At 42.9% G+C, this 13058-nt stretch overlaps 2 protein-coding genes across 24 annotated transcripts in view; both read right to left on the minus strand.

Annotated features, from left to right (window-relative positions):
• The window catches only part of Stacl (SH3 and cysteine-rich domain-containing protein), a 182620-nt gene that overhangs the window by 123768 nt on the left and 45794 nt on the right, over positions 1-13058 (minus strand). The window lies entirely within an intron of this gene.
• On the minus strand, positions 771-3833 carry LOC114249294 (sodium channel protein Nach-like). Its single transcript, XM_028182812.2, has one exon. The coding sequence runs from the start codon at positions 3199-3201 to the stop codon at positions 1855-1857; it is 1347 nt and encodes a 448-aa protein (XP_028038613.2). The 5' UTR covers positions 3202-3833; the 3' UTR covers positions 771-1854.

Below are 13058 nucleotides of genomic sequence, written 5' to 3' on the forward strand. Positions count from 1 at the left end.
TATTTGCGTTTCTTAGAAAACAAAGTAACCAATACTCGGATAGTTGGTTCAGATTCTCATTCTATACTTATTTTGCAAATTTTAACGGTAAAATATAACTTTGTCAAGTATTTGTTTCTCAGATTAGAATAATGGTAAATTTCCATTGTATTTCGTAGGAGCTGTGTGGTTGAATTTGCAAACCAAGAAGAAGAAAAATCCGAATATGTTTTTGTTGCAAGTGTTCAAATCAACTACATTACGTTTCAAGGTGGTTGGCGCATTTACGTTGTAGATGTCTATGGGCTCCAGTAACCACTTAACACCAGGTGGGCTGTGAGCTCGTCCATCCATGTAAGCAATAAAAAAAAAAACTTAATTTTAAACTTAAAAACGACGGTAAATGCAATCCACATTTGTTTTAAATACACCGTGTCTTTGACCTCCCGTTAGAGGTCGGTCTTTAGTTAATCGCCTCAACATGTAATCTAGATGAATTTAATCGTGATGCGGGTAATAAGATAGAATGGAGCATCTATAGAGACTCGGATGAGGCTTTACATTGCACTTTAATTGTGGGCGAGTATTTCATTCCGAAATAGTTGAGTCGGTACCTAAACTCAAGTAATTTAAAACGTGCTTTGAATTTTACAAATATTTCATCGAGACTAATTTCAAACATGTATGAATATTGATATTACGTGGCTTAGTTCAAATTTCATCGAAAATTATTTTGATGTCCATCACTACTAAAAATACTATAGATTAGAAAAAAAAAAAACTATGTGAATGTAAATTTATTGCTGTCTGTTTTAGAATATTTTAATAGTTTACAAAAAAAAACAATTTATAATAAAAATGAATTTTTGTCATGAAAGTTTAATATTTCAATAATATATATTCATAATAGTGGTAAAAAGGGTTGACTGTTTGTGTTTGCCAAACGCGGCGGTACCTGCGGTTTAATCTTATTATTCTCACGATGCTGGCTACGTTTACCTTATCTGTGCATAGTAATAATGGACGCAAAAATATTCATGTATTCTTAGGACAGGGTTCAAAACAAATATACAGTTGAATTATAATTCAACTGTAAATAAATAATTATTTATTTAATACTAAGACCGATAAAAAATTAAGATGTTGGAAAAATTAAATTGCTGTTTGCCGAATTTATTCTATTCTATTTGATTCTATGCTGCAAATAATTTTTCAGTGTTCTTGATGGATACCCTATGACCCATTTTATATTAAAAGGATTAAATGAGCACAAGAAATGACAGCGTAAATGAGGTCACCATCTGAAATTTAAGATCGAAATCTCAGTATTTATAATGACAATCTCAGCAAAACAAAAATAATAATAATATAAACCATTCTCGAACACTAATAATAAATTACAACTTACCAAAACTCAAAGATAATGGTAGAAAGTATTTTAGAAAACTTGTCAAAGCTTTTAACGCGAGAGAAAAAAGTTAAAATTTAATGCTAAAAGAAGGTCTCTCGTATTTTCATAAGGTAGGTTACATTTATGAATTTATGTTTCTTTGTAAAACGAAATGATGAAATAAATATTCATAGCAAATAGATTTAATGTAAATGCGAACGTTTCTGTGTATAAATAAATTTAAATCTGAAAATAATAATAGTGAAATGAAATTGTAGTCTCTTATCATGCTTATGATCTAGAAAAATCTCAAAGTATATTTCTACGTGTACATTTTGTAAGTTGCCCATCGTTTGATTGTATTCTTTCAAAACAGCGCAAGTTCAAGACTAAAATCTAAAAACAAACGAGCAATAAAACTCTATCCTGAAGAAATTGACATTTGTTTTTGAGAAAATATTGATGTTACTAACAATAATTGTAATTTATTTATCTTTTACATATTTCCAACGCTTAAAACATAAATAGTATACGACTTCTGCTATCGAAAGAAGAGAACCCCCGAAGCAAAGGCCGAAACAGTTTCCCATAGCGACCAAGAGGTCCAAAGTAGTTCTTGCAACTTGTCTGGTAACTCGCTGATATGGTCTGCTACCCATTATAAATGATGATGGCCTAGCTCTAAGAAATTTCTCGGGTTCTGATAGTTTCTTTGAGATCACATTGTAGTCTGGCTCAATACAAGAGGGTAAACAGTTGCAATCCAAACCAGCTTCGGTCGTGCCCGGAACTTTGAGCTTCCCGAGAGTCTTGTAGTTATTTGTCAAACACTTTAAACCTTCGAAGTCACAAACATGGTCCTTAAACTGGATCGGTGATAAATGGTGAGTACAATTGCACATTCTCAGTTGGGCGTCTATTCTGCACTGTGTTATACAAACAGAATAGCTGTAGTGCTTGAATGCAAGGATGTTTTCGGGTGTTTCATCAGAAAATCGGCACTGACGTGTTTCAGGAGCTATAAGAGACACTTCTGGTTCATTAACTACGTCCATTATTGTAAATGTGACTGTAGCTTGTGATCCGTAAACAATTCTTATTCGTCGGTCATATTCCATATTCCAGAAAGGAACGTCTTCAGGCGAATGGATAAATGCTTCGTAATCTTGTGATGTTGTTATTTCTAACTCACCTGGTATACGACGATTGGATGTAGCGACTAATGGAATTTGGGTGCCCGCTACATTTTTATTATTTATTGAAAAACATGTACCGTATTCTGTCGCGAGGGGCTTAAATTGTTTACAGCAATCGATCGGCCTTCCATTCCATTTGCAACTCAAAAAGAAGTCTTTACAAGGAGTTCGAAACATAGACGCGGTCTGTGTGAAATCCGATGAGCAAATCGGTTTGAAATCACACGTGGCTAAACAAGTATAACATGTTCCGCTGAAGAAAGCAATGTCTCCAATGAAACGATCAAATTTCTCGAAGTTATCGTTCGAGACCTCGTTACCAATCATCCATATTTTTTCAACGTTAGCTATCTCACAAACTGTAACTGAGGCAAAAGTCGTGTTCCACTCCAAATAATCTGTGCGCGTTGTGAAACGAATCGTATTCTCTTGATAATGATTATAATATCTCCGAATGGTTGCGACAGCCGCAATCCATATTTGTACGTATATTAAGAAATATATAACTTTGTACACAAAGTGAACATCTTTTCGCGCGAGGAAACTCGGTCCGTGGACTGTTAAATTTCCACATGTATGCTTAAATCTTCGGTAAAGTAATTCCGTATGCTCTTTAAATTTAGGCCACACTGTCATTTTGTTGAATATTTTCGGCTCTAGTTTTAATAATATAATCTGACGGGCGCCGGAGCTTAAATGAAAGAGTGAAAATAAAACTGTTATTTAAATAATGCAAGGCTTTTAACGATCGCACGAAATATGTCCATTTGGATAATGTCATAGATTGTATATTTAAATGTTAGGTTATTAACGTTTTGTTCAGTAACGACACGGAAAGTGAGATTAAAAGCATGATAAAGACTAGACCATTAATTGTAATGTTGCGCACAAAATATCACTCGACAGTAACACGTAATGAAATTTACTTAAATTAATTAATTAATAATTATTTTATTGCTACTGATCCGGCAGACTTCGTAGTGCCTCAATCGATAAATAAAAGAGCTAGGCTTTTGTATAAGATAAACTTAAAACAAACAAAAGGAATCCGTCCGACGGGGCACAAATCAAAGGAAAAACAAAATTGTTATTTTTATTTAACTAGATGATGACCGGTTTTTTTTTGATAACTTGTTGTGTCTTTACAGCAGTTAGTTGAAATTATGAAAAATAGTATTATTATTCGCCAATAGATGTCGGGAAGAGTTGATTATTGAAAACACGAATAAAACAACATTTTCTGAAAATAAATCCTAGCTAGATCGATTTATCGCCCCCTAAATCCCCTGTATACTAATTTTTATGAAAATCGTTTGGAGCCGTTACCGAGATTCAGATTATATATATATTAATATACAAGAATTGCTCGTTTAAAGATATAAGATTCCGAGCATTTTCATATTTATCTACCTTTTAAACCTTCTCGGGAATTCCACAAATAATTTAAGACCAAAATTAGCCAAATCGGTCCGCCGTTCTCGAGTTTTAGCGGGACTAACGAACAGCAATTCATTTTTATATATATAGATGAAACATTAACATCTTTATATCTACGAATTACTCTTAAACGACGATGTGACTTATATTCAAATCACAAGACTACAGTTGAAAAGATAAGTGTAAACAAAATTAATATTTATGAAGTGATCAAATCCAATTATCTTGGAACACTCCGACATTGTAACATCAAGAAAGTCCTTATTCTAATACATTCAAGAGAGCAAGAACGAATAATTGAACGCGCAAAAAGGAAAATCATAATCGAGTAAATCCAATCGAAAACTGTTTAATGATTGTAGACGAGTCCGCAATTAGATTTCCACGTTTAAAGTAAAGTGATTTAGTTAGATGTTTTTTTTTATTAGCACTAAAGTGGATTTTACTTTTGACGTCACCTTTACTTAATTTATAGGTATGCTTCAGGATTAAATGAAATGAAACTGAAAAACTGCTAAATAATTCCCAAGCTATTTATTATTATTTTCATTGTATTTTAGATAGATGATGCACACGTCCTACCACCGGCCGAAACACCCATGGCCAGTAAGATTTCGCGTCAACAGGAAGGTGAGATACCCTCGGTCGCGGTTCACCTATTGGAGATCGGAGATTCCACAGTCTTCACGATAAAATCGCTCCTTCGAGGACAAACTGACTATGTGTCTGAACATAATTGCAGATTCTATGATAATGCAAACACATTTAAATTAATATTTTTACAGAAGAATAGTTATAATGCATGAACATTCGATCGATTACAATTATGAAATTAGGCTTGCACGAAGGCCAACTAAATTTTGTTACTTCTAAAGTCATCTATAACGCGGATTCATTCCAGAACGTGCGAGCTTGAAAATCCATTATGAGATTCAATTATTTCAGGCTTAGTCGGGACTTAATTCCACCATGAAATCGGAAACGAAGAGTTAACGGAATTTAATTTTGAATTAGGTCAAGACAATTAACTTTTTGCCGTAAAAATATCTTATATTATAAGCTTAAGCTATTATAAGCTTACTTTATAAGCTTTTTTCAAAGAAATAAAATAGTTATAGTTAATTTTGATTTGTATGATTTGTTTTACAGTTTTAATTTATGTGTGAATGGTGTCGTTATGATGTTTGTGAAAATATCAAATATAGCGTCAAGTATATTAGTAAATATATGAACACGTTACCCCTTGTGTAGTGTCAGCTCAATGTAAATTACCATGGGATATGTGGTTTGTCAGAGCTGTGACGTGGTGTGTTGAGCTGCCAACCACACGTCGACAACGAAGTGGAAATAGGGGTAAATATACAATGATCGAAATTATTGATTTGACACTACCGGTCGTAGCAAGCCCTGTAAGATATAATCACTATCACTTGTCACTTGTTACTGTACTTAGTTGTACTATTTTTTTCTGTTGTGGTTGTTATCATAAAATATTCTTCTAAAAACATTTTTTTTGTTTTTCAAATCAGATAGGCATTCAGCGCCAATAATAGAGTGGCCTAACCTACGAGCTAATCTTATAAATGAGTCGTCTATTATCAAAGGCGGCAATCTGACTTTTGGACAATGATTGGTAAATCAGAAAAACGAATTATTGACTTTGTATTCCATTGGCAGTCACAAAACTCTTCGGAACGACATCTTAGATAAATAACAGGTTAACTATTAACCTTTATTTAATGCAGGTTTTGAACCGTATTCTTTGAAGGAGACGATTATATTCAAATAAATCTGTATTGACATATCAATAATTTTTTTTTGTCCAAATGTACAGATTGCCGCCTTTGATAATAGACGACTCAAATTACCTACGTATATATAAAATTGTCATGGTTCAACTACAATTTGAATAACGATTTACGAGGAGGGATAAAAAAGGTAGTGAGAACGACATACTCCTTGGTAAGAAAAATAATAATACTGGCAGGCATAGCTCAGATACATATTTGCGAGAAAACGAAAATACAAGAAAATTGTATTAAGCGATCGAAGAGTTACCATCCGATAGTTCATTCAAGAAACGGGCATTTCATATAGAAGTTATTCAATACATATTGAAACAATCTTTGAATATGAGAAAAGTCTCCGCGAGATGGGTACCGAGAATGTTAACCGACATTCAGAAACAAAATCGACTTGACATTTCGAAAACATTGTTGGACAAGTTTCAAAAAGATTCTGAAAACTTTTTGTCTCGTTTCGTAGCAATGGACGAAACGTGGGTCCATAATTTTGATCCCGAGACAAAACAGCAATCTTCGCAATGGAAACGGCCATCATCACCGACCCCGAAGAAATTTCGTGCCGTGACATCGGCTGGCAAGGTTATGGCCTCAATATTTTGGAACTCAGAAGGGATATTGTTGATTGATTATTTGGAGCGTGGAACCACTATTACAGGCCAATTATGCAGCTTTAATTCCCAAGTTGAGGAATGCCATCAAAGAGAAAAGGAGAGGGAGAGTAATACTTTGAAGGGGCGTGCTGTTTCATCACGACAACGCACCCGTGCACAGATTGGCAGTTGCGATGGCTGCCATTCAGCAAGCTGGCTTCGAATTGGTTAACCCTTATACACCAGATCTGGCGCCTAGTGATTTTTAGCTGTTCCCCACATTGAAAGAATACTTAAGGGGAAACAGGTACAAAGATGATAACGAGGTGATGGATGCCGGATGGAGAGTTTTTGCAGGACCAAGACAAGACTTTTTGGAGTTTACTCCTTTAGAATCGATTTACATATATAGGCCCGGGGTATGAAAATTATGGGGACCAAAATCGTACTAGCATGTCACACGAAATGCGTTATGCGCATGTCACACGAAATGCGCGCCGGGCTGCTGCGCCGGCAGTCCGCCACAAAGCCTCGTACTGATCGCGCGTTTCTCTCATTATTGTATTTTCATATATTTGTTAGTCGTTTGTTTTGTGTCTCGTTAATTTGTTAATAATCTGTAGTGTATCGTGTTGTCGTAATATAGAACTATTTCTCGTATTGTTTCGTTTAATTTTTTATATCCAGTAAACTCCAGTCGTGCGTCGGAGCGGACACACACACTTTTTTCCCTACCTATGCTGATAGCCTTGAGAGGCTATTTCAGCTTCGCCCTAACGTTAGTACGTGAGCTCGCGGGGCTCAACCGGAGAGTTGCTAACACTGACCCTAGCAAGAGCAGTGCTTCGCAGAATCTACCACCGGATCGGAAACGCGACCCACTGAGAAGATCCGGCGAGAAACTCAGTGGGCTGTGTCTATGGGTTAGTTCGCTCGTCGAACCCTTCGTCGCAAGCGACGGGTTCGACGAGGACGGTGACCGGTGCTTGTGGTGCCTAAAAGCACCGTTAATGGATCAGGAGGATCCGTAATGACGTGCTTTGGGCGACGTCGACGGTTTACCATTCGGTCTACTGGGTCGGGTATGTAATTTCCAGCGGCTACGATGAGAGGGTTCTCATGTCGTGCCGCCTTCTCAAAATGGCGCAGCGATGCCGACTGTAGATACTTACTAAGGGAGTCGAGCTCCAGGTCGTCGTGGAGATCCACATTCCTAAGGAACCAAGGCGCTCCGACGGCTATCCTGCAGAATCGTGATTGAATAACCTGAAGGGATTTCAAGTTGGTGCGGGCTGCGTGAGCGAACACTACGCTTGCATACGTCATGACGGGGCGTATACAAGTTTTGTAGAGAGTTACCTTATTACGGAGGGACAGTTTGCTTCGACTACAAAGCATTGGATAGAGTCGTCCTAGAATAAACGCGGCGCGGTCGCGTACCGTTTTTATATGGGGACGGAATGTCATCCCTCTGTCGAGGGTGACGCCTAGATATTTGGCCTTCGAGACCCACGGAATGGGCTGGCCAAAGAGAGTGATGGGACTAACGGCGGAGGTGTTTGCGCGCCTACTACGGAGTGGCATGCTCGAAGTGATGTTCGGAGGGCGACCCCTTTTGAAGAGCACCGCTGCGCTTTTCGTGGGGTTGATGTCTATTCGCCACTTCCGGAACCACTGTCCCAGGGTGGCTACTGCGATCTGGAGTCGCCGATGAAGCAGCGACATCTTCCTACACGAGTAGTAGATAGCCGTGTCATCGGCGAAGAGCGCTAGATGGGTCTCCGGAGACCGGGGTATATCATTGATATACAAACTAAATAATAACGGGGAGAGCGCGGAGCCTTGCGGGACTCCGGCGGTCAGTTGACGGGGACGAGAACGAGTTCCCTCTACTCGATATCGAAACGAACGGTTCGACAAGAAGTCTCGTATGATGAGCACGAGTCTGTCTGGCACTCCCATGTTGTACAGTTTATAAATTAAACCGTTGTGCCAGACTTTGTCGAACGCCTTCGCGATGTCGAAGAAGAGGGCGCCGGTCGGGATTTGTTTACGCCTATTTAGTCCTATCAGAATGTGCTCCGTGAGGCGGTGCACTTGTTGTACGCACGAGTGTTTTGAGCGGAATCCGAACTGTTCGTCAATGAGAATTTTGTTCGCGGTAACAAAATCCCAGAGGCGTTTCCTAAGGAGCCGTTCGTAAATTTTTCCTATCGTCGAGAGGAGACTAATCGGACGGTAACTAGAAGTTTCGTTTGTCGGTTTGCCCGGCTTATGTATACCGATAACGTCCGCTTCTTTCCACACCGCGGGAAAGATGCAGTGCGTCATAGCGGTATTTAAAATTGTAGCCAACATTGCTATCAGTTGGACTGGCAAAAATTTTAGCGCGCGGTTGTGGATGCCGTCGGAGCCGGGTGCCTTCCTAGGTTGGAGGTTTGTGGATCGCGTCTCTAACTTCGTCAGTGGTAATGGGGGGTAACGCGTCCGAGGGCGGCAGGGAAGCTCTGCGCTCGACCTCCCTGTCGACTAACTCGGTGTGTTCGGGGTCCGCGTGTTGAGTGCTGGTGGTGCACTGCTCTTGCAGTGCATCGGCCAGCAGCTCAGCCTTGTCATCGTCATCGAATGCCGGTGGTTGGCCTGAAGGGCGTATGAGGGGAGGCATAGTAGCGGTAGTTTCGGATTTGAGAGTCCTAGCTAGTCGTCAGTATGCTTGGTGGGAGGGCGCGAGTTGTTCTAGATAACTATGCCAATTATCGTTACGCGCGTCGCTTAAGCGGGAGTGGACTTCGCGTTGTAGACGACGCATCCGAATCCGGTTTGAATGCGTGGGAAGACGATCGTAGGCCCGGATTGCCGCGTTCCTAACTCTTAAGAGATTCCTAAGATCGGGGGACAGTCTGATGCGGTGGAAGCTGTCCTCCACATCGACTTCTTTTGAAGATCTAATGATCGCGGAAGAGATGTGATCGGTAATGATGTTTATGGATTCGACGGTGTCCTCGGGGGATGGATTCGAATCCGGGCCGCAAGGGAGGATTGGCGGAGCGGCGTCGGCTAGGCACGTGCCCAGCTTATTCCAATCCACCATGGTCCTCGTAACAGTGACTGGGTTGTGAGGGCGACCGAGCTGCATAACGACAGGTCGGTGGTCTGAGTCGAGCTCTGACATTGCTTCGATGGAACGTAAGCGCAGAGTTACGTTCCTAAGCAATGCCAGGTCTATAGTGCTCGGACGGAGCGCGATGTTATACGGATAACATGTTGGAGTTGGGGGACCGACTATTTCAAAGGTGAGGTCGTCTATAAACGCGTCGAGACGCCTACCGTTGACGTTTGTACGATGGCAGTTCCACCTAGTGTGGTGGCAATTTAGATCGCCTGCCAGGATGACAGAGTCTCCCATGCCGAACAGTGACTCGATGTCACTGCTCAGAAGGAGCTTGTCCGGGGGGAGATAAACGGATGCGATGACGATCGGCTGGTGTCCCGTCAGCGAGATACGGCACACTGACGCCTCGATATGTAAGAGCGAGGGAGTATCGAGAGGGACAACGTGCAGGGCCCGTCTATAGTAAATGGCAGTCCCGCCTTTGGAGGCGGTGAGTCTGTCATTCCTAACCATGACGTAGTTCGCGACTTTCGGGTCGCGACGCGAGGGCTTCAGACAGGTTTCCTGCACTAATAGAATATCTACAAGATTATCGCGGAGGAATTCAAAAATTTGATCGCGTTGCCGCGCGAGTCCGTTAGCATTATAGAATGCTAACGTAAGGGAATACGGTTTTTCTCTACCTTTTTGCGCCATTGATTATCGGTAAAGATTTTATAACGTACGCGACACGGACTCGTAGACGTCCATGTGATCGAAAGCGGCTGCGAGCCGCTGTTCGGGGGTTACCGACCTACGTATCGCGTCTGCGAACGATCGCAGACGGTCGAAGTTGACTGCGGTGACGAAGTCACGCACGAGCGCGAAGTCGTTGACGGCAGAGGGTTGCGGGGGACGGAACGCGGGCGCGGGGCGAGGTGCGAGCAGGGGCTGGGGCGCGGGGCGTGTCACGAGCGGGGGCGGGGGTGCGGTTTCCGTTCCCGCCTTCGTATACGGCAGCGGTTTTTTCCACGCCGACACCGTGGGAACCGCAGCCGGCACGAAGGCGGGTTTCGGCACTGAAGGCGCCGAAGTCTTTGGGCCGACGGTTCGGGGGGCTGGGTGGGTCGGACGTTTTCGCGGAGCCCTAGGACATCCACGGTAGTTCGCGGGGTGCCCTTGCTTAAGGCATAGGACACAGCTTGGAGGTTCGGTCGCGGTTTCCCTAACACGCGAGCAATCTAGTGTGGCGTGGTCGCCGAGGCACTTTACGCAGCGGGGGCGCGCGTGGCAATTACGAGCCGAGTGGCCGTAAAGCTGGCATCTGTAGCACTGCCCGGGAGTGCCACGTCTATGGGGGGCTTCAATTGAGATCCCGGATAGGCCGCAAATTGTCGTGAGACATGCGATCTTCTTTTTGGCCTCCGGGGTGGGTTCTAGCGCTACTAGAATCATGTTGTAGGGCTGTTTGCCCCGCCCACTGTGCATCCGGTGCACACTAACTAGCGGGAGGGACTGAGCGGTCAGATCCTCCTTAATGTACTCGATATCTAGCTCTTTTGGGACTCCGCGTATTACTACGCGGAGCTCGCGGTCCTCCTGAAGAGCATAGGTGTGAAAACCTATGTTCTCCTTTCGGAGGTATGAAGAGAGGGCCCTATGGTCGCCCGGCGTTGCGACCTTTATCTGAATCCCATGCGCGACGTTACGCGCATGGGTATAATTAATTTTATTTGCCTGAAGGGCCTGGGAAACGCGGTTCCACGCAGTTTTTTCCTGGAGAATCAGCGGGGGCGGGGCAGCTACTTTAGGAGCGGGCGCGGGCTTGGGACGCGGCGGCGGGGTTACGCGGCGAGCGGAGTCCGACTCCGGTGTCACGACTACCTGCGGGCGGGAGGCGGTCGCGGATTTAGTTTGCTTCGTCGTGGAGCTCCGGGACTCCACGGCGCGAGTACGCTTTTTTCCGCGCGTTACGGTTTGGAACCCATCCGAAGTTCCAGGCTGAGGGCTTGACGCGGATTCGAAATCCATCTCCGATTCGGTATCGGAGCCTGAACTCGAAACGATCGAGGTCGCGACGGATGAAGCGCGCGATGACGTAAACGACGCGGGCGCGGGGGTGGGGGTAGCGTTAGGCGCTACGTGAGCCGCATCGTGGGAACGTGCGCTCGAACTTGACGCGGCGGCGGGGGGCGCGCGGCGTGCCTCCGAGGCACGTTTGAGATACGCGGCGACGGACGCGGGGGGGGAGGGATTGCCACGGGCGGCCCTAAACTCTAGGTACTCGGCCCTAATTGACGGGTACCTATCCCGGAGGAACCCGACAATATCACTAACGTCTTCTTTCTCCATTCTTCGGTCTTCTTGCCCGGGGGGGGCGGCCCCGGGACTTTTGTTGAACTCGCCGAAAGGCGAGGCCCCGGATAGGATTTGTAACCCCCCTGTGCTGCAGGACAGCAAGGAGCAGGGGGGGGGAATGCCTATGCCGTGAAAACGGCAATCGGCGGGGAAAAGGAAAGGAACCCGCTCGGGCTGTATAGTGCTACAGCAGGCAGAATCGCGAGCGGGGGTCTAGTCTTGAAAAAGACTGTTGTTTTGGGAAGGGTTAGGAAATCGCTAGCCTGTGAGTGCCACAGGAAGCTGAACGTAGCGATTGGTTTTGCCTTGAAAAAGGCAGTTGGTAAGGGTGGGTTCGCGGTTACAAAACTTTAGCGCACAAAAATGGACCTCGATACGCAGATCGCAAGCGACCAACGGATCGGCACGTCCGCACTACTGAATTGTACGCACGATGTATTCACGGTCACTACACTGTCGAGCACAACTGTGAGTTCAGAGACGCAGCTCGCAAGCGGGCCACGGATCGGAAAGCACGTCCGCGCACGACCGAGTCGTGAGCGAGAATGTTTTTGTAAATTATTAAGTTATCAATAGTCATTATATTCTATCTCATTTTCACTACTTTTTGATCCTCCTAGTACATAATCATTTTTTTTTATTGTTAACCAAGATAATGCTTTTTGATCAACCTAATAATAACTTAGATATAACCCATTTTACATTTGAAGCATACATGTTTGCATAAAGCCTACAAAATTTAAAATAACTGAAACTTTAGTTCATATTATACTTAAGCTTAAGCTTGAACGAGTTCAAATATTATAATATTAGTTCTGTACGAGTGAGTATTGCATTATTAAGCTATAGTCAACTTCATTAGCCTGTACAACTATTGTTTGCTGTACGTGTGTTTCATATTAATTACTGGAATAATATTCCACAAGGGATATATGACCTACATTTGTATAGAAACTATTTTTCATTAATGCCTAGTTCGATGACTTCAATTAGGCGCTAGGCCTCTTAAGGATTTTATTACATGTAGAACGACGGATTTCGAAAAACGCTTATTGGATATTATTGGTTACTATAAGTAAAAATTTATTGATACTATGAAAATTTATGAAAGCAATATTAATTGCTGTTATCAATTTTTTTTTAAGAACTAGCTGACCTGGCAGACTTCGTAGTGCCTCAATCGTTAAATGAAAGACCTAAACTTTTTATCTA

The sequence above is a fragment of the Bombyx mandarina genome, chromosome 22, assembly GCF_030267445.1.
Source record: "Bombyx mandarina strain Sakado chromosome 22, ASM3026744v2".
Classification (NCBI taxonomy): Eukaryota; Metazoa; Arthropoda; class Insecta; order Lepidoptera; family Bombycidae; genus Bombyx; species Bombyx mandarina.

What these genes read in the sequence shown, in the direction of transcription:
- LOC114249294 (XM_028182812.2), bottom strand. Translation starts at nt 3,201, where the DNA reads ATGACAGTGTGGCCTAAATTTAAAGAGCATACGGAATTACTTTACCGA.